We start from the raw sequence: 23,335 nt of genomic DNA on the forward strand, positions 1-23,335 counted from the left end.
CCATAACATTGTGGATACAAAATTGGAGTTCATGATTAATAACCAAATATTACAAGTGGAAGTTACACAAATGTAATTCTTAAAAGTTGTTTCTCGACGTATATATTTTCCAAAGTAATGACGCTTTTCCTCAGCTCTTTGAAAAAGCTTGGACAAAGAATGCTACTTTTCTCTATCATGGTATTTCCCTTTAAATTTTTGACATGTCTATTATTTTAAACATATGTATCTCATGCATAAAATATAACATATGTCTTATACATGTCTACTATTGTTTTATGTTTGTTCTTATTTGTTTATTTATTCATTCATTTATTTAAAATTTTTTTGTGCACTATGCTGGGACAAACAACATTTTTGCCCCTTAGGGATCAATAATGTATTATTATCATACGTGCTCATATGGTAAACATTATTTTTTTCTAATGCTATGATTCACTTATTGTGTTATATGGCCTTTGCACTACCTTCCCCTGTCTCTTTTTCCCATTTTTATGACTACTGCTCGTTATTCCAAATGTTTGCATAGGAATTCTATATTATTGTAAGATTTGTTGATTTGCAATAAAGTTATTTGGAGAAAAAAACGTTTCAAACGGAAATTAGCAATAGCAAGTAGCTCTATTTCCAGAAAACTGTTACAATATCATTCCATATGATTCCACAGAACATGAAGCAGCGTTCATAGATGCACATATCGTACTCCTGTTCAGCGTAACTAGAACTGACACTAGCCGCCACAAATCACAAACAACTACAAATCAAATCTCTGGTCATTCAGTTTTAGCTAGGTGGGCTTACTGATCATTGAAACCATAGAAACGCCTTTTTAGTCACGTGCCTGAGATCGACCAATAGTAAGGACGCATCGTATTTAAAGTGAGGCGGCGGCTGTTGGAAGCAACACTACAGTTTTGTACCACAACAAGCTGGCAACGAGGAGAGGATTAACAACGAAGAAAAAAAAAATACAAACAGCGCTTCTTGAAACTCTGTGTCACAAAGGTGGGTGGTAACGTTTAGTTGTTCTTATTACTTTCTGCATAGTAATCTTTTGAATTGCTTCAAGCGTGTAACCCGTCCATCTGGTAACATGAGCTAACAGAAGCTAACGGTCATCGTCGAGTTGGACAGCGGTTAAATCAACGGACACTTTAACTGAAATATTTAAACTGAAACTACTCTATAATGCGCCTAATCGATGTGAACATGTGTATTTGGGTAATTAATACCGCGTTTATCAACTCTCGGACTTTCAGTAGTTACACTGCCAAAGGCACCAATACCTGGTGGAAGGACCTCGGTAGCACTTTGACTGGCCAGAAACTTTATGTATTCAGTCTTCTAAAGCTGCTATTCTGCGACTTTTGGAAACATTCCTTTTTCAACACGCCTAATAACTGGTTGTTTACCAGGCTATTGCAGACCTGAGTGACTGCTGATGAGGGAATTTGATTCAGGTGTGTTAGAGATTACTCTACAAGCAACAGGTTAATTTGTTGTTTATGGTCATGTCTTAAGTCCATGACCATGAATGTTTTAACTTTTCAGAGATTTGCAGTCAAGTAGCTTGGATTAAGAGAAAATTTGTATGATCTGGACCAAAAAATGCATTAAATGGAGTTTTCAATACCTGTAATAAGTTTCCACCAAATGGCAGAACTATTATCATGTTAAATTTTATGGCTTCAAGCACTGGATTATCTTGAGATGCTTGTGAACCATAATAGATGAAACTTCAATGAACTTTTTTTTTTGGCACTCATCAAAAGATAATGTTGACTGGTGTGTCAAAGTTTGTTAATGTAATTTCAACTTGCTGCTGAAATGTGCTGTACAAATAAACGTTACTATCTGGGCTAATGCTTCAATTTTGTTTTGTGGACTTGAACAAATTAAATGTTTGGCCCCAGGATATTTTCATTGGGGTAAAAAAAATTGAGAGCCCTATTGCATTTTTTTTCCTAAATAAACCTTACAGTTTGGGGGTGAAGGGAAGCTGCCTCTTTCTGTGACTTTGAGCTCAGCTTTATAAGTTTCTTTAACTGAGATGTTCTTGCAGGAGGAGTGTTTTGGCTGTCTGACAGTCCTTGACTTTTTTTAATTTCTGACACTTCTATGGTGTCAGTTTTCTGCATAACTGTTTACAGATACAATGGCGAGCATAATCTTTGCAGAGCAGGAAAATGCACAACTTGGATCTTCACAAAACTTGCGCCAGCGACTTAAATCTGTTCCAGGTATTATTTTTTTTCTCTCTCTCTTTGTCCATTCCTCGACCCTTGGATTGCAAAAATCCATTAACTTTTTTCCACAACCAGAAAAACTAAAGTCTCCCATGTTGGCCACGCCGCTCTCATCCGGCCGCAAGGCTTTTGGTGTGGTGGGCAACAGGATTTCAACACCAGCCATCAAAACGCACGAGAAGAAACTTGTAAAACCACAGGTTGGCAGTCTAACTTCAGTTTTTCTCTTCTTTAAATCAGTGTTCAAAAGCTTGTTTTTGTTGCCACTAGGAAACAAAAGCCACTCCGACTCCTCAAATCAAAGCAGAGGAATATCCAGAAGTTGAGCAGTTTATCCCTTACGACCCATTAGGTAAATCAACAAATACCTCAACTTAATGCTATCAGATAATTAGAATTCTCTTATCTTTACACTTCAAGTTTTTTTTAAGGTTTGCAGGGAAATGCTCTCTCATCCTAGAGTTGTCCTGGGTTTTACCTGAAGCACTTGACTGCAATGTTTTCTTGAATTGCTTTATTTCAGACTTTCAGCGGTACAGTGTACCTGAAGATCTGATCCCTCTTAGCTGCATGGCTCTGTCTGGGTTGGCTTGCTTTCCACACAGACGTCCTGATCTGAATGAGGAAAAGATGGAAGAGCTCCCATATTTTTCCCCTGTGGAAATGCCAGAGTGTCCAGGTATGAACTCTGTGGTCAAAATTAACTCAATTTACCTTTCAGATGTTTTAGAGACATTGACTGAAAACTCTGCTATAATTAAAACTCCTTACTCTTAGCACAAATGGTTTAATCTTGCATGACCTTTTCCAGTTTGATATTGAAATCTCTTAAGCCAGTTTTGTCACAGAATCTTAAAATAAGGTATTGCAAACAAAATTTATAAGTGTAAAAATGTGAATCTTATAAAAAAATGTTCAGTAAAATGGCTAATGGTGTTTTCCAAACATCTGTCTCTTGCTCCCATTTTTATTTGCATTGAGACTGAATCTAAAATGCTTTTATACAGCATAAAGCTGGATTTGTTTTTTTTTAAGCCTTTACTGTTGTAACACAGGTGGTCTACAGTAGGTGGTGTAAATATAGAAAGTCACTTGACCCTCAGGCTAGATGTAAGGTCATGCTTTGGCAGGAAATGGTTTCCTTTTACAGATGGTGGAAAAAAAAATCTTGTGCCATCTCATGTTAAACATGGTGGCTTGTATTACATGTGTGATTAATCCTGTCTGGACTCCATGTTCTGCATTGAGGTTTCTAATAACATGCAGGTCACTGGACTAATTACAGGTTTGTTTTTTTTTTTGTTGTTTTTTCTTCCCCCAAATCAGGAGAAAAATGTACTGTTGCAAAAACTCTGGCTTATTTATAACGCGACACAATTATGCAGAATGTCCAGATGCATAACAATTTTAAAGCTCTTAGTCATAATCAGTATGTATGATTCCAGGGTTAACTCAAATGTTGCTGCAATGAAAGTCTCTTGATAAAATGCATTTCTGTTCAGTGATTTTTTTTTTTTAGGTAACTGTTGGCCTCAGATGTAAAATTTTGGACTCTATTTTAAAAATGGGGTAATATTTTAATGCATGCGTGGGTTTAAATTAATTATAGTCATTTGCGTCTGGAGCACATGAAGGTGTATTATTAACCTGACTGTCTCTGTTTTCAGCTGACTACACGGAGCTGACCGCGTTTCTTCAAACTATTGATGAGCTGACTGAACTTCCTCCAGAACCTGAATTTTAACGCATTTATTAATGCTCTGTATTTTTGTCTTTGAATAAAGTTGTTTTACTACGTTCTCACTGGCTGCAGAGTTTTTGTTTAGGCTGTGAAAGTATCAGGGGAATAAGCTGAGTGTTACTTCCTGCTTTAAAGTCCACCCGTGGTCACATGTGAGGGATTCTTGCTGTTGGGTTTTTGTCAGATTAGAATGAACTTTGTCTCTGTTCCTCTTTCCAAAGGAAAGCAGGACCTCTGGTTTTGTCTCGTTATGAACTTTATAAACTAAGTGTGAATCTTTTCATCTGGTTTAAATTAAAACGGAGAAGGTGTGTTTTTTTTCTTCCGTTTGATGGCAGGACAGGTGAGTTAATGCTGGCGTTTGATACTAAATGGCTGCTGTAAAGGGAAGTGTTATGATTTGAAAACAAAACTTCCTTATGGGTATTTTTTGCCCACTTTTTTGTGCATTTTTTTTCTCTCTCGACACAGGAAATGAGGGAAATTATTTGCGTTTATTATCTGAGACATCTTCAGGGTGTAGTCTAGAAGGAAATAGGCTGGGAGCTGCAGTCAGCCAGGCGGTATGCATCGCAGCGGCTCGGAACCAGCCGCCCCCGAACCGACACCCAGACAGGGCTCCATTGTGGAGCGGCTGTCTCGGTATGGCATGCAGGTCATGCCCGCAGCCTCCCCGCGTAGGTCGAGGCTGCAGAGGCAGCAAGAAGTCACCGACGGCTCCGCTCCGGACAGAGAGTCCGTCCCGCCGGTTCTGCGTAGAAAGTACCTGAAGGAGCTTCTGCTGAGCCGGGCGTCCAGCAGCGCAGCGGGGTACCAAGTTACATTTACTAAGCTTTTTTACAATATGTGCTGCACTCTGCTTGTATTCAGTATTAATACTCTGGAGAAAAAAAGTTCTGGATTCTTTAACTGAACATGTTTTAACCAGAAATTCATATCTGCAGATTCACGCTTATACCAAAATGTCCACTTTACGTTTCTACGTAGTTTTTAAATTAAATGCATACCAAATTATCAATAGTAGTTTTAGTCGTGACTTAGTAAAGGGCTGTTTTTAACGAGTACATTTATGTTGTGGTGTAATGTTTGGATACCGAGTTCTCTTAAGCGGTGCTGCTTTTGCTCCAGTTTAATCTCTGGTCGTCTGTGCAGCAGCAGCGGGTTGCTGCAGAGCCTCTCCCCGGACCAGGAGGACTCGGACTGGGCTCTGTATCCCATGGAGCACGCCTGGATGCTGCGGGCGGTGGAGGGGAACTACGAAACCATCCTGGACTTCATCTCCGAGGACCCGCAGCTGCTGACCCGGCGGGACTTCATCAGCGGATACTCGGTGCTGCATTGGCTGGCCAAGGGAGGACGGGACGAGGTCCTACTGAAGCTGCTGCGGTTCGCGGAGCGTGCGGGCTTTGCGGTGAACGTGAACCTGCGGGGCAGCGGCGGGCTGACCCCGCTGCACGTCGCCAGCATGCAGGGCCAGTTCGCGGTCATCAAGCTGCTGGTCGGGGCTTTCGGCGCCAACGTGGACGCGATGGACTACAACGGGAAGCGGCCGTGGCAGTACCTGCGGGAGGACGCGCCGGTGGAGATGAAGGAGCTGCTGGGCACCTGGGACGAGGAGCACAGCTGCGGCTGTGCGCAAAACTTCAACAAGAACGTCAACAACAACTGCGCTGGATCAGCGAGCGAGGCCGCATGCGATGAGGCGGATGGCCAAGAGCCTGAAGAAATGAGTTACTTTGACAGAGCCAAGAGAGGCAGCTGGAGGTTCGAGTCTCTAAGGAAACTGAAATCCTCCTTTTCATTTGTTAGAAGCAAAACTTGAGATTATGCCGTACTTTAAAGGGGCAGTGTTCTGTAAAGTCAACCTATTTTAAGGTTTACATCATGTTATGTTAGTCCCTCATCAAAAACAATCCTTTAAACTGCATGGCAACCACTTAGCTGTGGAAAACACCTGAGTGGACCTAGCCCCGCCTTCGAGACGCAGCTCCACCTCAGTTTCCAAGCGTTTCTCCCAGAGCAAGCCTCCATCAGTCTGCTCCTTCAGACTAGCCAGCAGCAATTAGCAAACACCTGGTAGGACTTGTTTTATGACCTACTTCTCAGTGTGACTCTGGTAAAAATGTTGTTAGAGGGTTAATAGAGGAGCCATGTTTTGACAACTTCCTGAAAAGGGAGTTTCTTAAAGAGCCAGGCCCATAATTTCAAGACTTTACAATGCAAAATCGAATAACTTGTCATTTGATTTATACTTGATTTTTTTACAACTGAAAATAAGGCCATTATCAAAAAATAATGGCACCACGTGCCTGGAAAATAGGCAATATTGCCCCTTTAAATTATGTGAACATGCATGTTTTGGTGATTGCATCTTTTCAAACATGTAATTTTGATGAGTTGTTTTTTTTTCCTCTACATGATCTTTAGCTTATAGAAAAATCAAATCTAAAATTTCTACCGATTCATTGTTTATGAACAAAATTCTAATGCATGCTTAATTGCTGCTATCAGATTAGAAAGTACCAAATCCTGCATGATGCGTACAGTCAATTAAAATTTACATTACAGATCTGCTTTTACAGCAAGTTAGTTACTATAAGTTTGCTATGAATTGTCCTTAAAATGTGAAGAAAATCTGCATGTTGAACAATTTCACAATCTCCTTGCTGCTTTCTCAAACACTTAAGAAATAAAAGTGTGACAGACTTACTCAATGACATTTCTTGCTCATGCCATTTAAAGTCAGCAGGTTTTGTCAAAACAAAAACAGGAAACGCTTGTAAACGTCCAAATGGATCTACTGGGTTTCTGCTGTTCCTAACACTTTTTATCTGCTGCTAAATTAAGCAATTTAAATAACTGCTGTCACATTTTAAATAAATGCAAACTTTAAAGAAATAGCAACATGTTTTTATATGGGTCTGAATGCTAGTGCCTTATATTTTACACAAACGCCTCAAAGCATCTAATGCTATGAACAGGTTTGCAGTAGAAATCTGCAAAATCAAAATCTTATCAAGTATTTTTAAACATATTTGTACGAGTTTCTCATACAAATATCTCGGTACATTTGAAATAAGACTTAGCGGCTTATAAATAGCTTATTTTAAAGAAAATAAAAGTACTAGTTCAACATTAAGATTATTTCACTCAAATGTTTTTGAGTGAAATAATCTGCCAATGGAACTTGAACTTTCAATAAATTATAGACTTCAACTAAGATCTTGCTAAAAAGTTGCTTCTAAGTTAGTTTTTCTCATTTCAAGAATACTAGGATATTTATTTAACTCCACTAACATTTAGTTCAAGTCGCTGCCATGTTGGGTAAAAACAGTTTCATCTTCTGTAAGTTGTACTCCAAATATTTAATGAAAGATTGAGTCAAATGGAAATGTATTTTAAGAACATTTTGACTACAAAAGCTGCCACATGCAGTTACATACAAAATATATATTTTTAAAATTCTCATTTTTATCAATACTGCCACAAAATGTGTTTTTAGTCCACATCTCCCACCTTTAAATGCAACTGTTAAATAATCTTTTACTCCTATCACTAGAAATCATTTCCCCCACAAACTAAATTCTGCTATAGCAAAGAAAAAAACTCAACCATTTGCATTTCAAATCTGACTTTTTATTGTCAAACACGAAGAAAGCCAGAGTGTCTGTACAAAACGAACTCTGCTCCAGATGACGCAGCTCCCTCCAGACGTCTGGAGGTCGGGACAAACAGCCTCCATGTTTACAGGCCGAGCTTCGTTCTCCTCCAGTGTCTCCTCTTGGAGTTGTACCTGAAAACAAGACGGAGGGAAACGTTGAGTTTTTTCATGTTCTTAGTGATGCTTCAACTCGCCATAACATCATTTTTATGTTCTGAAAACATTATTAAAACATTAATTATTTGTCCTGCAGCTGCAGTTTCCTCATCACCACCGGGGTGAGGAAGAAGAGGAGTGCAGCAGGAGGAAGATGCTCTCAGCAGGGTTAATGACGGCACTCTACTGATGATGAGCGCTGCATTTGCAGACCTGCTTTAAATTATAGATTCCATATTTTTCTTCTATCCATTAGTCTGTGAGGTATCACAAAAACTTTAATATAAATAAATCAGGAAAACAGACCAAAATGAAGACTGATGGCCACCAACATCGACTTTTTAATGAAAATATTATTAAATCAAATAAGGACAACATTGTGTTACCAGACTGAGTGAGTTTCTACACAAATTGATTTTGAACATTTAGCTGAAAGAAAAACAAACAAAAAAATCTTTTGGGAGTATTCTTACATTTTATGCCGCTTTTAATAAGTTTTAAAGTTTTCAGAATAATTTTCTTATTGTGTGGCAGAAAAGCACAAAACCAAAATGCTGCATTTTTTAACTTAACAAAAATGAATTAATTCTGATTGAATTATGTCTGTTCAATCAGAATGTGCTGAATGTGAGAGTATCAATGACCATATTGGTCATTGGTTAATCAAGAGTCACTATGTGGCATTGTTGTAAAACAAATGATTATTCAAAAGGTCAAAGCCATGAAAACACAAGTCTAATTGTGTTCAGAGAGTCGAGTTCCGATTGGATCCCACTCTGGTAAGAATCTAATCTGATGCTCACAACAATAATGGTGTGAGAGGTTGAGATTTGAGCTGGGTTTTTTGTTTTGGGGATTTTTTGTGCTGGAAGTTGTCAGAACTGTAAACCCTGCACACAATAATCACTAGAAAGTGAGACAAGTGATGACTGGACAGCAGAAAGTTTTACTAGATGCTCCAATTTTGAGCGATGCCAACCGACCAGGCACCGCTGGTGAGTCGTTTGACGGAAAACAATAGGTTAGTTATTCACATAGATTGCTGAACTTAGGTTTATAAGCAAAGTGAATTTGACAAACTCTTTATGCAGGAAAAATCCCACTGTCTATGAGTCATTTATAGAAAAAATAAAAATGTCATTGCCATTCAAGGTTTGTACAAATCTGCAACCAAAACCTAACTTTGTGGCTTTGGAGGAATATAAAAAAACTGAGTTATGTATCCAAAATCTTCAGTAAAGGAATTGTGTTTGTACTTTCACATTACCGTTGGTAAATACAAATGTATTTATGTCCTACCAAATGTGAGATATTGTACACACACAAGTCAGTATTTTGTGAAGTTATGATACTGTCAATATAATCATGTAAATTTGAATGAAGTCAATCTTCATGTTACCAAACACACCTAATAGTCATTTTTACAGTTAGAATGATATTGGTATTGCTGTCAACATATTCCTTATCTCTGCTCTTACAGGAACAGAAAATCAGCCAAGAAAAATGACCGCAGCTCCTGGATTGGCTGCTTTTTAAATGCTACCCAATAGCATGGCACACAATAATGCATGCAGATTCAACTTCCATTTCTTTTGAATATTTCTCACAAGCTCTATCAAAAATACAAGATGTCCAAATGTTTGTCAAATAATTTAGTCATGTTCCACAGGAACTCAAAGAATACTGCACCAGAAATATGCAGAAGTCCACTGCATTTGGATTGTTTATGTGTTTTGTGAGCTGTATTCTAGTAACATAAATTTAATAAATTTATGTAAATAATACACTACTTAATCTAACAATAACACAGTTATACATTGGCATGTTTTCATTTCATAAGTTCCTGTGAAGACTGTTAATCATTTATGTCCACATTGCTGTCATGAGCATCCTGTACACAGGCACAAAAATATTTAACATCTATTAAAGCTGTTTGTAGATTATTTTCAGGTTGGTACCTGAAAATTTAGTAAATTAAAAACTGAATTTACGCTCCTTTAAGCAGAACATTTACCTTCAGATTCAAGATCTAGTCACACTAAACAATGCTGTAGATTAAATAATCCCACTTGCTCTTTAAAAGTGAAGTTTCATATTTATAAAGCTGCAGCATCAGAAACGTGAAAACTCACCTGATCTTGTTGCCAGTTTTCATTCTGATCCACTGAGGAATCGGCCGGTTCTGTTTCTGCTTCTTGGCCAGAAAGCGTTTGATCCTGAAGGTCTTGTGGGAGGACTGGAAAATGTAACAGAACCCAATCAGTAACAGGTTTGTATCTAAAGTTTGTACTTCACATCCTTATGATGAAATCGTTTCACATTGCCCAGGGAAAGTTCGGAGCTAGCATACCTAGCACCGTATTTCGGTTAATTTAATCATGTTATCTGCGTATTTTTCCACGACATGCGGACACTTTCTTTACCAATACAATATATAGCATTCATTTCGAGTAACAGTTACGGATTAAAAACTTTGTCAATGTGGATGTTTAATGATTTTATATTTACCATTTTCTCCACAATCTTTTCCCCACTATGGCGGTGGTCGAAGAGAAAGAAGGACGTGACGTAAGCAACTTTAAGCAGTGAGCCTCCTGGGAGCAGCGACACCAAGCGGCCAATGGAGGAAATGGAGGCAGTTTTTATGGCAATTCATAACTTTTGCCACAAATGACAAAAAATGACTCTTTTCCAAATGAAAAGGCAATTTACAAATGTTGACTATTGCATTTTTTTTACACTAATAGCCTTAGAACAAATTTCCCCCCTTTTTTATGTAAAAGTTTCATGATTTTCCTTATTTTAAAGCCTAAAAACAAGAACAGAATTTTCTTTCATTACATGAAATGGAAAACAAAAATTGTATGGTAGGCTATTTTGTTTTGGCTGCACACTGGACAAGTCACCTATCCTTCAGGTGCACCAATTTATTTTCAAAACAAATTATAACATGACATATTGGTCCATGAAATATGGTTTTACTTTTTTGCATCGCCATTTAGGGTGGGTTTCTTAATCAAATTTAATACTTGAATGTTTATCAAAAATGTTTTGATTCATTTTTGGCTACACAAATGCAAATATCAAATAGTTTATTTAAAGAGTACAGATATTATTAATTACTTGATATTAAAAATGCATATGTTGTTCTGTAATTAAGACATTAAACAGTTTTATCATTAAATTATTCCCTAATATATTTTTCTTAATATTCATGCTTAGAAAATCAAAAGTTGAGATGGAAAACGATGGAAAGTAAAATCAGAGACAGACTTCAGCAAGTATTTTTATTTCTAGGCAGAGATTGTGTAATTCTGTTAGTATTACCAGCAAATATTTGTTCCGATGTTTTACTCAGTTCACAAAAATGAATGTTTAAGTTGATTCTGAGTTGGAAAAATGGCTTTCTCCTCCATCAGTTGCATAAAAACCACAGAGCAAAATATAGGTTATTTAGTACAAATTATAAACCACAGTGTGTCCAAAAAGTTCTCACACCCATGTTATAATGCAGTCCAGAATGAACCTCTTCAAAACTTTTTCATCCTTAATGTGACATTTATCTTGTACAATAAAAAAAAACTGAGGATAAACTAAAACTATGTTGAAAAGAGTGTTCATCTGGCAACAATTACAGTAAATCTGATTAACCTGAAAAATGTTCAGCCTCCCAAAACCTTCAGGAAAAATCCCACAATTTAAAAGTGTCTGTTTGGCACAAAACAACTCAGTACATCACCAAAAAGAACACCATTCCTTGGGTGAAACATGGTGGTGGCAGCATCAGGATGTGCGATTAGAGTTTTGCTAAAGCAGATTAAATTACAAACAGACCCAAACTTCAGTCAATTCAAGGAGGACAAACTATAATTAAATACAATAAAACTATTTCAACTACTGAGTTCAAAGCTACAGTGTGTAACTATATATATATATATATATATACATATATGCCAGCATGTGAGTTTGTCCTGAGACCGATAATCTGTGAAAAGATTGATTTCCTTCACCTCCTCTCTGAACTACTACTGCCATTGAAGAAATGCAACAGTTCCGACAAAAATCAACCAATCAGAGCCAGGAGGAGGGTCTTAGCGCTCTCAGTCAATCACAGGTACATGCTGCTAAATGTGATAATGGCGGAGAAACAACTTATCATTACAAGAAAACCGTTTATCTGCCATTACTGGTGGCCATGCTAACTAGCCTTACATTCATAACTGATTGACAGCGCTAAGACCCTCCTCCTGGCGTTTATTGGTTGTTAACACTGGGAGAAGGCAAAGGAGCTAAAAAAAAAAAAAAAAGTGTAAAAAATATATATTGTTTATAAATGTTACATTCTGCAGCTTTAATGGTTATTGGAGCTTTTTATGTTGCATAAACTAGAGTAGAATGACTGGTGTTGAACTATACAGGAAATGTGTCACGTTAAAGTTAATATTTGTTATGTTGTTATGACAAACAACCTGTAGTTTCCCTCTGGGTGTGTGGACTTCTGGGAACCACTGTAGTTTCTGCACATCAGTAGATTTTCTGTCTCTGTGTAGAGTGGGGTGCAGTGTGTGAAAGTTACAATTCAAAGCCTAGCGCTGACAGAAGAGATTATTTTTGCACATTCTGATCTAAACAAACGAGCTAACAGATGTTTGCGGTGAAACGTTTTCCCTCAGGAACAACATTAACGACGTAAGGCCACTGTAAGATCTCATGGTCCCAGGAAAGCTTCGGCGTTACCCTCTGCGCCCTGCAGCTGCACTCTTACAAACCGTTGCCTCTTGTATCGAAAAAAACCAAACAGGGTCTCAATGAGGCTCTGAGAGGCTCAAATCCCAGCCTCCACTGGGACTGGAGCCGCTGCAGCCCCCCTCGCCATGTTGGAACTGCGTGTTAGCGCTGTGGCGCCACGCTGAGCCTTGCAGGCCTTTTCATCAAACTTAAAAAGCCCCAGAACCAGAAACCAGCTCAGTCCTCTCCTCTGTCGGCCGCCTTCTTGTTGTCAGAGTCGGGTTTCCTGTCGGCAGAGCCGGAGTCGGCGCTGCCTCCGGTGGTGCGGTTGCGGCTCCGGGCCCCTGGCTGGTACAGCTGAATGGCAGGCCGGTCCTGACACAGAAACAGAAATGTTCAACACAAGAAAAACACAGGTTGTTAACGGGTTGTTAAAATCCAAGCAGCTTTTCACATTTGTCGGGTTTTTAGAAAATATTCAGAGGAAAATAGTTTCAAAATGTTTGTCATTGTGTTGCAATAATCAACAAAATCGCATGATAAATTAAAATTAATGTGATAATTTCCATTCTGATGAATAATAATCCACTGTATTTGTTGTTTTATTTATTTTGAATCATTTGTCGGATCAGCTCCAGTGTTAAATGTTCATTAGAATTTAAAGTTTATTGATCTCTGATCATTTTTGCATTAAATTACTTGAAAATGATCTCAAAACAACAACATTATCGTTTATCATAATAACTTCTGGGACAATGCATCGTCTAATAAAGTTAGTTATCAGAACAGATCCTATTTTACGTTGCGTTCTGGTTGGAAACCTTCACATCTGAGGACAAAACATGACGTTCTGAACCACTCCTACCTTATTACGAACTCTCTCTCTTTTACTGCTCTCCTCCTTCTTGTTCTCTCTGGCCGGTTTCTCCATCTTATCGGCGTCTGCAGAGTTCTCGCTCCTCCTCTTCTCCATCGCCTTCTCCTTTCTGATCTCCTCCTCTCGTTTTCTGGACGTGTTCTCTCCGTCCTGCTGCTCCCGCCGTCTCCGCCGTTCCTCGTCTTGCCGTCGGATGCGCTCCTTCTCCCTTAGCCGTCGTTCCCTCTCCTTCTCACGGTCCAAGTCGCGTTCTCTGAACTCCTTCCACCCGTCTTCGTTCCCTCTGCCAAGTAAAAAAAAACCCAATAAACCCTGTTTTATTTGCTGCAGTTTGAACTAGCGATATTCGGTAACACTGATTTCCTTCCCGATCCACAACTGAGTAGAATTGAAGCTGGGATTAGTGATCCCGTGCCGATCCGATGCTTTGTGCAAAACCAAGTGTTACAATTAAAATCTTCATGAAAATAACTCAATGTGCTCTAACATTTTGGTTTTAAGTTAAGAAGTACACTGAGGTAGCAGCTTCACTTACATAGCTGGATTATTTTAACAACAGCAGAAAATTATACAAAATGTTTGAAAATGATGTTACAAACTAAAAAGAAAAAGAAAATTAGTAAAGTAATAATCTTACTGAAATAAATTCTTGTTTAATTTTTAATAACTACTACAAAATGAAAGCTGAAAAATCTGCAAGTTTGACTTTTTTTATGATCCGCCACTGGGCATTACCAGGCGGAAGAAAAAGTAGTTCCCTTCAGCCCTGTTTCATTCAGGCAACATCTCAGTAATTTAGTTACTTTCTAACATATCTTAAGATACAGCATCTCAAATGACTGAAGTATTGAAAGCATTGATACTTGGATTTGGGAATCGGTCTTAAAGCAAGAAAAATCTGGTATAAGCATCAATATTTCTGGATCAATCTACACATCACGAGTTTGAACTCAGTGAATTCAGAGAACTGAGTGAAGACACTGACTTTCTTTCTCGCTCCTTATTGTCAAAGTTCGGTCTCCTCCTGTGGTCGGCGCCGCCTAATGCTCTGTCCTCTCTGTGCAGCTTCTCTGGTTTCTTGAATTTCTCTTTGGGTTTCTCAGAATCGCCATCATCGCTTTTGTCTGGCTTCTTCAGGAGCTGAAATGAAAAGAAAGAAAATCCAACACCCCGGAAATGATGCAGACTTAGAAACGGCTCTGACGTTCCGCAACACAAACCTTAATTTTTGGTTCTTCTTTAGTCTGGTCCTTGTCTTTGTTCTCCAAAGGCTTCTCCAGTCTCTTCATCTTCTCCGCCTCTTTTCTCTTCCTCCGCTCCTCCTCCCTCCATTTGCGGCGCTCTTCATCACGCAGACGCTTCCGCTCAAGCTCTCTCCTCCTTCTTTCCTCCTTCCTCTCCTCCCTCAGTCTCTGAACAGCAAGACAGATGTTAACAAACCTAAACAAAATAACTTCTTCTAGCACACTAAAAAGATGCAGGCAGAAGATCAAGGTTTTTCCCACACATTAAATTAAATTATTACACCTTCATAAATCATTTCAATATATATAAAACCTGAAACAGATCACTTCTTATATACAAAGCACTAAACTGACACATAAGAGGAAAAACCATCTAAAACAAATATAACACAATTTGAAGTTTTTTACCATGGTAACCATTCAATATTTTATTTCTCGTTCATTTTTTTGAACTACACTTTTCATAATTTAACTCCAAAACAGTCAACAATTTTCTTTATTTATCTCTTTTTTAGCCTCTTTTGTAAATTCACAAGTCATATTTGGATTCACATAATGTAAAAAAAATCTTATTAATAACTTGGAACCTACATTTAGCTCATCTTTTGTTATTAAAATGTATTTGATGATCTGAAACATATTTCTCAGAGGCTGTGTTAATTTTACCTGTTTGTTCTTCAGGAAGTCCAGAAGAGGAGTTGTTTTTTTGGCTAGAAAGAGAAAAATCCTCTTAAATTATTTTATTTTTGAATGTGCAGCTGCCATATTTACAGTGAAGCAGCGAATGTAAACAAACCTTCAAGTTCCTTCGATCGTGCCTCGATCTCCTCTAGCAGAGTCTCTGGTGTGGATGTCAGCTTCTCTTCATCTCCATTGTAATATTCAAGAAACCTTTTATAATCAGGATCTAAAAGAAAATTTTAATAATATAAAAAAGCACAACCACAGTAAAAGAAAAAAGAAAATAACTCATGAAAGCTAAATGTAAATATTAGTGGCATCATCAGTTTTTCGTGTTTCTATAATGACCATTATTTCTAGTCCCACCATCACAAAAGTAAATTTGTGATGACTTTAACTTTGTTTTGAAGGCTTTCTGCAATAAGGTAACCTCCGTGTTGGGCTGGTGTGAAATGAAGGATGCTTAAGAGAAACTGTTACATGCCTGCTGTAAAGTAGAGGATCTGTTATGCTGTGGGACTCTTAAAATCTGACTCTTTAAAATAATGTTATTTGACAGAAAACTAATTTTTGCTGATTCTTTTGAGAGGTAAAAACTGGAAATTTTAGACAAATTTCACACATTTACAAGAAACAAATTGGAATAATCTCAGATGATGAATTTACAAAATGTTTATTTTTCTACAATTTCCCATGATTAAAGGGATAAATTTGCAATATTAAAATAAAATATATTCTCTGACATTGCAGAGTCAGACATTTCTAAGAAAATGTTCTGAAATTACAAAAGAAAATGTCAAATCATGTCAAATTAAATTTGTATATTGCTTTACAGATCAGTTTAGAAAAGTGTAATAAAAATTTCACCTTCAGCAATTGTTCCACATTTTGAGTCCTTCTTCTTATTTCTTTTCTTGGCAGTTTTCTGGAAAGGTGCGAACTCCACAATGGCAGGATACTCCTGTCCTATTAAAAAACACACAGAGACAAAAATGACCTCCACTCTTTGGTAAACTTTCCCAACTAATTGTTACCAGTCTCACCTCTGTTATCTATGAACACATATCCATCAAATCGATCTCTGAAGAGAACGATGTCCTCCTGATTTTTGAAACTGATGTAAGCCCTTGCGAAGAGATGTGGGAAAAGGCTGAGAAAAGAAAGAATGTTTTAGAAAATAAGCAAGTTATATATATTTTATGACCAGAGGAGGCTTGACCGGAGGAAGTACCTGGTGTCGTTGGAGAAAAACTCCATGTAGTCCACTTCTGGAAGAGGTTGCAGCTGCTCCTCCAGCTCCTCTTTAGTCAGACTTGGAGGTAATCTTCTGATCACAATCTACAACATTTTAGTTTGAATGCAATTGATCATGAACTTCATAATTACACATAAACTGCTATACAGAAGAACTTAATATCCTATTTAAAATGTTCACATTTCATCTAGATATAAAAATAAAGCATGATAAACATCATAGTGTTGTTTTTTGAACTAATCAAGCGCTAAAGCGACTCCTGGTAGCAACAATAGCTCTGTTAGCAACTTCTACCTTTGTCATGGCCTCTTTCTTCTCCTTACACTTCTCCGTCTTCTCTCCATCTACACACTTTATTTCCACTCTTTTGTCTTTCGGTCGAGCGTTTTCTTTGTCTTCCTTCATGGTTGAAAGGTTACGGCGTTTATTTTTATCTCAGCCAACAGACTTGCTTACTTTTTTCCAAGTTAGCCAGCCTGTAGCAACCGACCTCACCAACTTCCTCTCAAACCAGCCGTTAGAGAGGAAGTTGGTGATTCAAAGTCAAGGCCACCAGGGGGCCCTAAAGAGAAAACGCGTTATTGCACAAATTTTCTTTCTCCCATTTGTTTCGTATTATTTCAACTCCGATTTTTCTTTTAGTTGAATTTTGTAGAAAAATACACAAATTTGAGCAGTTTCCGCTTTAATGTACTTTCTCAATAAAAGCCCAACAAGAGTAAATGAGTGTGTGAAGCATTCTTATTTTTATAAAAAACGAGAATTTGATGTGGACGTGTGCCTTATATACCAAAACAAAAATATATCAACCGAATAAAATTTATGAACCGAAATTATTTGAAATGTATTGTCATATTTTGTCTGTGTGGGCTCACTCCATTCCAGTAGGTGGCGGTAACGCACATTTAAACGTTGCCGACAACTGTCATAAAAAAGAAGGTTCTTGATGCTTTAATTTTGAAAGGTTCATACCGGAAACCATTCCTTCTGGTTACGGAAGTCGGAGCAGAGCGGTCGACATTTTGTTAGCAGCGCTAGCATAATAGACAGATATTCTTGATATTTTTGGAGGACAACGTTGTCCTCGCTGCTTCTTCGTTGTTTCTGGTTGTTGAAGTAACGGAAGATGTGGTATGAAATCCTCCCCGCCTTCGGCCTCATGACAACCTGCATGGTCCTTCCGGGCATCGTGACCACACACATCCAGAAGTTAACCAACGGAGGAAAGGTGAAGGGTGACTCTGAGCAATGCTGCTGTCGAGCCGCTAATATCTGCCGTGATTTGTGTGACTGCAGCTGTTTTATCCCCGTGCAGGAGAAAAGGGTCGCCCGGAATCCGTGGCAGTGGCACCTGATGGAGAGGGACAAGAGAGTGTCGGGCACGGAGCAGTACTTTAACTCCAAGGTTAATCTGTTTTGAGTCAAAAACAGCAGTACGAAGACATTTGTTTATTTACGTGCTTTTATTTTCTGGTAGATGTTTGGAAAAAGTCCAATCAGAACCAGATGTAATTGAATAGGTTGTGTTGAAACTCCAGGTGTATTTAAGACTTTTCAAATTGGGGTGAGTTTCTTTAAAAACTTGCAAACCTGGACAGTTCTGTTGCTATTCGACATTTACTAGTTAATTTACCTCCAGGTCTGCATCAACGCTCATTAGTCAAATATAACCATAAATAGTGAGATAATTATCCTCACAGTTAGTGAAAGAAGTTTCTTTAATTTGTGAAAATGGGGAAAAATCCTCAATGACCAGTGTTGCTGTGCTTTATTGGGTTAATCATGTGTGAGCTCTTTTTGATTTTACAAACTAAAATAACTTAATTTTTTTTGTACAAATCTTTACATTATCTGGCAACACATCACCTACAGATGGAGAGAATCAGGGAAATCCAAAATTATGTTTAGATTTTGTGTGTTTTAAGTCAAACCTGTAGTTTTCCTACAAATATTACTAAAACTGGAGATCAATAAAAAAAAATTTCTGTTTGTTTCCTTTGCAGGGACTCGAGAACATCAAGTAGCTGAGGATTATGAAGAGCAGAAATGTCCACGTTGTAAATTAAATATATAAATGTCTTTTAAAAATCAGTTGTGATTAAACTGTTCCTCACTAGAAGTGTTTTTTTTAAACAAATTTATACAAGTTTCTATTCTAATCATTAGTATTTTAAATAGATGTGTTAAAGGTATTTACTTGCCACCTACATAATTTCAAAATACTTATAAAGTTTTGTCATATCTGATAGTTTCCAGTCTGTACTGATCAGTAACACAGTTGCTCTTATGTGTATCTTTTGTTGATATTAAGTGTACAAAAAAGGTTAAAGATTTTCAGTCATCTGTTAGATTATAAACAAGCTGAAATATTTACATGGACATTTCAGAAGATCTATAGTAAGGCTATTTATTTTCAGGAGTTTTTATCAGTACAAATTTAAGAACAGAACAGTGGAGATAAAAAGGTTTTTATTTCTCTGCTCATGTGGATTAGAAGAAATAAACAAAAAAATGACAATTAGACTAAACTTTGACAGTTCTTTACAGTTAAAATTCATCCTCACAGAAGGAAAACTGAATTTAGGGGCACTCAGAAATAAAATATTACACTTTAAGCCACCAGACAAAGTAAATCCTTCCAGATGAAGGGAAACTAAGCAACAGTCACTTCTCCTCCTTGCCTTTGGTTTTTCTGTACACCATTTCTCTGAAACTCGACAGGATCTTGCTCTCGCGTTTCCTCCTCTCCTCCTGGTTGAAGGAGGCCAGAGCTCGCTTTTCATCCGCACTGTAGATCTGGTTCTCCTTCCTCAGACGCACAGCCTCCATACGGCGATGTCTGCGGGAGGAAAAAAGATCAAATGTCAGGATTACAGAAGGAACAAAAAGTGCAAAAGAATGGTTATATGGACAGCCCAAGGCATAGGGTAGGTAAGGTGCTGATTAGATCACCACTCTAGCCTGACTTTTATATAAATGTGTGTATGTAGCAGGAGCTGAACACAAAAGTATGCCACACTTCAATTTTTCTTTTTTTGCAAAATACATTAATTTTGCTCCCACTTCACATTTTTGTCTATCACGTAAAATTCCAATAAGCTATATTTATTAATATATAGCTTATGTAACACAACAACATGTTCGAGTTGTGAACAGTGTAACGTTTGCAAGAAAAACATCACACAGATTAATATTTCTGGTGTGTCAAAATACCTCAGATCATATTTCTAAGTAGAAAAAATTTTCTATTCCTACCAGCCTGCAACTAAATTATTTTAGTAACTGATTATTCTATCAATTATTCTGATGATTAATCTGAAAATAATTGTCACATTCTTCAGATTTTTATTTAACTACTTAATCTTATATTAGGTTTTTCTTAAATACATATTTATAGTTTTAATTACTACTCAGTGTTATTCTTATTCAGCAAATTGCCTTCTTTTAGAGTGTATTTTCCAATATTGGTGTCAGTTGATAATTATTCAATAATCAATCCATCACAATTAATCAGCTCTAATTTACTTCTAAATTTTGCTCACCTGCTGCCGCTCATGACATAACCAGACTTTTCGAAGTTTGCGATCTCGTCGCTGGTCAGACCGATTTCTCCTCTTCTGGGGATCCGTTTGCCAGCCTTCACGTACTCTGCCATGGCAGCACCTTCACCCGGCAGCAGGGCGTGACCGAAACTGGAGGAGACAAAAAAAAACAATGGGAGTTTCACAAACACAAAACTCACAAAAAAATAAACTGCATGATTTGGTTCCAGAAAACAGCTGAAGGAAAATGAGAAAGCAAAAGAAGAGACTCACTCCAGCGGTTTGTCATCCTGCGACAGATGAGTGAGCGGCGCCTCCGGACCAACGATGTTCTCATCAACGCCGGTTTTCTCCACCCACATCAACCCGCCAGTTTCCTCTTCCTCCGACTCTTCGCTGCTGGAGTCACTGGACTCTTTCCGGCTCTTCTTCGCCTTCTTCTTCTTGGACTTCTTCGACCTGCAGCAAAATCGAGATGTTTCATCAATCACAACAAAAACGTACCAGAGTATTATTAGTCAGGCAAATGAGAACTTACTTCTTACTTTTCTTCTTCTTTTTCTTCTTTTTTATTTCTTCTTCTGTAGAAAACAAAAACATTTCAGCTTATACAAGTAATAAGATGTTCAGATTTGTTGGGTAAAGAAATTAAAATGTTTCACCTTCTGAATCTGATTCCAACTCGCTGTCCTCAGAGTGTTTCTTGGTCTTTTTCTTCTTTGACTTCTTCTTCTTTTTCTTTTTCTTCTTTTCCTCTGTTAAGTAGAGACAAAACAACTTAAAATACAAGTGCTCAAGATTTGCAGGTAAGTTATGTTCCAACATACAATCTGCATGTACTGGATGGTTTACCCTTTTATTGCTTTTACAAATCAGTCTTCAGAAACAAAATCTGGCTTTTTTTGACAAAAATATTTCTGTCAAAAAAAATACATATATATTTTTTATTTTGGTCACATCACCAAAATTTTAGTGTGAAATGACTGATTTCTACAAAATAATAAAAACATTTAGTATGAAATAAGTATGAAAAAAAGGCAGATTTTGTTCCTCATTACTGATTTGTGAAAGAAACAAAAAGTGTAAAACATCCAAGGGGGAAACTACTTTTAATAGGAATTGTATCAGAAACCATCTCATTTCCGGTCAAACATTTCCTACCCTCTGAGCTGGATTCTGAGCTGCTGTTTTTCTCATCTTCTTCAACTGGTGTGAATTCATCAGAGCTGATGGACAGAAAAGCCATAATTAACACAAATGTTCCTCCAAAGCAGAAACATAAAGAACATCGATGATGGTTTTCTTTGCTCACTCTGGCTCTTTCACTCTTGGAGAATATCCCCAGACTTCAGGACAACCGAGCTCACCAATCCGTTCCCGCTCCTGTAGACGCCTGGAACGCATCACCACATTTACATCAGAAAATATAAATATGTGTAAATTATGTTTTCTGAAGGCCTTAGAGTTTTGTTAGAGAGAACAAAAATAATCATGAAAACACAGCAGACAGATTAGAGTGTTCTCAATATGAAGAAAAAAATGTTTGATAATAAATCAAGTTCAAACATTGCCCAGTAGTACTGCTGAAGATACACAGCAAAAACACAAAATCTTAGCAATCATTTTTAATCTATAGAAAAAAGACAAAAACAATTTACAGATAACTTTTTAGAAAAATATAAGAGCTTGTTCAGGTTAATAAATCCTTCATATTTCTGAGAAAGTACTAGTTCTTCTTGCAGATTATTTTACTTATAACAGCAGAAAAAATTATTTGTATTAGTGAAATAATCTACTGTGAAATCAGCACTTTATAAAAATCAATATTAAGAAATTAGTGACTTAAAACAAGCCCCTATAACTTGATAAAAAGTGACCTATAAGTTTGTTCTGTCTTAATTCAAATGTACTGAGACATTTGCACTAGAAGCCAGACCAAAAATGCTTGGTAGGATTTTTGGGTTTTTGCAGTGTATGACCCAAAAATAGAAAGAAGAAGCAAGGAGAAAATTATTTACCCACAGCAACCTAGAAGATGATGGTAACATCTTCAGGTGTCTCAGAAAATTAAAATATTGTGAAGAAGTTCATTTGAGGAACTGAAACGAATATTACATAGGTTCACTAGAGACTGAGTGAAATATTTCAAGCCTTTATTTGTTGTAATTGTCATTATTATGGAGACATATATGCAGAAAGCAGGATCACGGTAAAGCATGGTGATGGCAGAGTCATGCTCTGGGGCTTCAGTTCTTTAGCAGAAATAATACAGCAGGTCAGATCTGGCGTCAAATGTAAAGAAAATGAACTATCAAAGGCCAGGCTCACGTCGATGTGAGGCGGAAGCAGGAATCAAACTTACAACCTTGCGGTTGTAAGCAACCACAGATCACCAAGGAAACAGCTTTTCGTGAGCATGAACGGGAGTTTTAATACCTGGCAATGAAAGCCTCCTGCCTCTGCCTCTGGACGTCGTCCCTCTGCTGCTGGTAGTAATAGTCATCTTTGAAGCCGCCGTGTTTTCCATCGCGCTGCTCCGACCAGTGGCCGTGGTTGCTGGTGCCGTTGTTATGGCGATCCCGAGACCGGGACCTGGACCTGCTCCGACCGGGACTCCCGATGCGGAATCTTCGAATGTTTCTCGCCTCTTTGAAACGACGCTCCCGCTCCTCTCTCTCCCTCTCCTTGTTGCGGGGCTTCGGGAGTTTGGGCCCAAAGCTGTCCGGAGACAGGCTACGCTCTCGGCTACGGTTTCGGCTGCGGGATCGAGTACGGGGTCTCCGGGCCCGAGGACTCGGAGAGTCCCGGCCGCCGTCGGAGCTGGACCGGTCAGACAAAGGCATTCCGTCTGACCTCCGAGGACGTACAGCTGAATAAAGTTACGAAATGAAATGAAAACAGAGAGTAAGACAGGAGATATGGCGTTCTATTTTAGTACGCAACCAATAACAGGAAGAGATAAGTGATCCGACGCTTAAAAGATTCCCTCTAACTTCCGAATCCACCGAACAATAGTTCCTACTGTCCTCTAAATAGCCCATGTAATTTTCCGCAAAAGTGATTTTGGCATAAATCAATCAATAAATAAATGCCAATGAAATGACGCTAAGATTCTGATTTCATTATGAATATCGAAAAATATTCAAAATAATAAATATTTAAGTATTTTCTCGCTTTTGTTGATGTGCTCAGCTCATATTTATT

At 37.9% G+C, this 23,335-nt stretch overlaps 6 protein-coding genes across 8 annotated transcripts; 3 read left to right on the forward strand and 3 right to left on the reverse strand.

The window, feature by feature from the left end:
* The first annotated feature begins 857 nt into the window (after positions 1 to 857).
* Positions 858 to 4,045, forward strand: LOC129360542 (securin-like). 2 transcript variants are annotated; one of them, XM_055030851.1, is made up of 6 exons: positions 858 to 1,005; positions 2,151 to 2,240; positions 2,322 to 2,446; positions 2,517 to 2,598; positions 2,770 to 2,925; positions 3,914 to 4,045. In XM_055030851.1, exons 2-6 carry the CDS (start codon positions 2,156 to 2,158, stop codon positions 3,988 to 3,990), a joined length of 525 nt encoding a protein of 174 aa, XP_054886826.1. In that variant the 5' UTR covers positions 858 to 1,005; positions 2,151 to 2,155; the 3' UTR covers positions 3,991 to 4,045. The 2 variants fall into 2 exon arrangements, with proteins under 2 accessions (XP_054886826.1, XP_054886825.1); XM_055030850.1 differs by having other exon boundaries at positions 859 to 1,005; positions 2,129 to 2,240.
* Positions 4,046 to 4,177: 132 nt separating this feature from the next.
* On the forward strand, positions 4,178 to 6,891 carry LOC129360277 (ankyrin repeat domain-containing protein SOWAHD-like). 2 transcript variants are annotated; one of them, XM_055030379.1, is made up of 3 exons: positions 4,178 to 4,330; positions 4,459 to 4,797; positions 5,140 to 6,891. In XM_055030379.1, exons 2-3 carry the CDS (start codon positions 4,553 to 4,555, stop codon positions 5,807 to 5,809), a joined length of 915 nt encoding a protein of 304 aa, XP_054886354.1. In that variant the 5' UTR covers positions 4,178 to 4,330; positions 4,459 to 4,552; the 3' UTR covers positions 5,810 to 6,891. The 2 variants fall into 2 exon arrangements, with proteins under 2 accessions (XP_054886354.1, XP_054886355.1); XM_055030380.1 differs by having other exon boundaries at positions 4,178 to 4,797; positions 5,143 to 6,891.
* Positions 6,892 to 7,601: 710 nt separating this feature from the next.
* On the reverse strand, positions 7,602 to 10,395 carry LOC129360549 (60S ribosomal protein L39). Its single transcript, XM_055030858.1, has 3 exons — positions 10,313 to 10,395; positions 9,937 to 10,040; positions 7,602 to 7,780 (listed from the first exon to the last, which is right to left on the reverse strand). The coding sequence occupies exons 1-3, from the start codon at positions 10,313 to 10,315 to the stop codon at positions 7,732 to 7,734; spliced, it is 156 nt and encodes a 51-aa protein (XP_054886833.1). The 5' UTR covers positions 10,316 to 10,395; the 3' UTR covers positions 7,602 to 7,731.
* Positions 10,396 to 11,763: 1,368 nt separating this feature from the next.
* LOC129360763 (regulator of nonsense transcripts 3B-like) lies at positions 11,764 to 17,126 on the reverse strand. The gene is made up of 10 exons (XM_055031161.1): positions 16,884 to 17,126; positions 16,566 to 16,672; positions 16,378 to 16,484; positions 16,202 to 16,300; positions 15,450 to 15,560; positions 15,320 to 15,363; positions 14,630 to 14,821; positions 14,395 to 14,549; positions 13,398 to 13,692; positions 11,764 to 12,907 (listed from the first exon to the last, which is right to left on the reverse strand). The coding sequence occupies exons 1-10, from the start codon at positions 16,992 to 16,994 to the stop codon at positions 12,770 to 12,772; spliced, it is 1,359 nt and encodes a 452-aa protein (XP_054887136.1). The 5' UTR covers positions 16,995 to 17,126; the 3' UTR covers positions 11,764 to 12,769.
* A 440-nt stretch (positions 17,127 to 17,566) lies between these two features.
* LOC129360761 (NADH dehydrogenase [ubiquinone] 1 alpha subcomplex subunit 1-like) lies at positions 17,567 to 18,708 on the forward strand. Its single transcript, XM_055031158.1, has 3 exons — positions 17,567 to 17,817; positions 17,905 to 17,994; positions 18,593 to 18,708. The coding sequence occupies exons 1-3, from the start codon at positions 17,716 to 17,718 to the stop codon at positions 18,611 to 18,613; spliced, it is 213 nt and encodes a 70-aa protein (XP_054887133.1). The 5' UTR covers positions 17,567 to 17,715; the 3' UTR covers positions 18,614 to 18,708.
* Positions 18,709 to 19,041: 333 nt separating this feature from the next.
* LOC129360760 (NF-kappa-B-activating protein-like) lies at positions 19,042 to 23,111 on the reverse strand. Its single transcript, XM_055031157.1, has 8 exons — positions 22,568 to 23,111; positions 21,444 to 21,524; positions 21,293 to 21,357; positions 20,794 to 20,886; positions 20,670 to 20,712; positions 20,405 to 20,590; positions 20,132 to 20,281; positions 19,042 to 19,428 (listed from the first exon to the last, which is right to left on the reverse strand). The coding sequence occupies exons 1-8, from the start codon at positions 22,972 to 22,974 to the stop codon at positions 19,254 to 19,256; spliced, it is 1,200 nt and encodes a 399-aa protein (XP_054887132.1). The 5' UTR covers positions 22,975 to 23,111; the 3' UTR covers positions 19,042 to 19,253.
* Positions 23,112 to 23,335: the final 224 nt, after the last annotated feature.

The sequence above is a fragment of the Poeciliopsis prolifica genome, unplaced genomic scaffold, assembly GCF_027474105.1.
Source record: "Poeciliopsis prolifica strain line A6 unplaced genomic scaffold, Auburn_PproV2 SCAFFOLD006, whole genome shotgun sequence".
In the NCBI taxonomy this organism is placed as follows: Eukaryota; Metazoa; Chordata; class Actinopteri; order Cyprinodontiformes; family Poeciliidae; genus Poeciliopsis; species Poeciliopsis prolifica.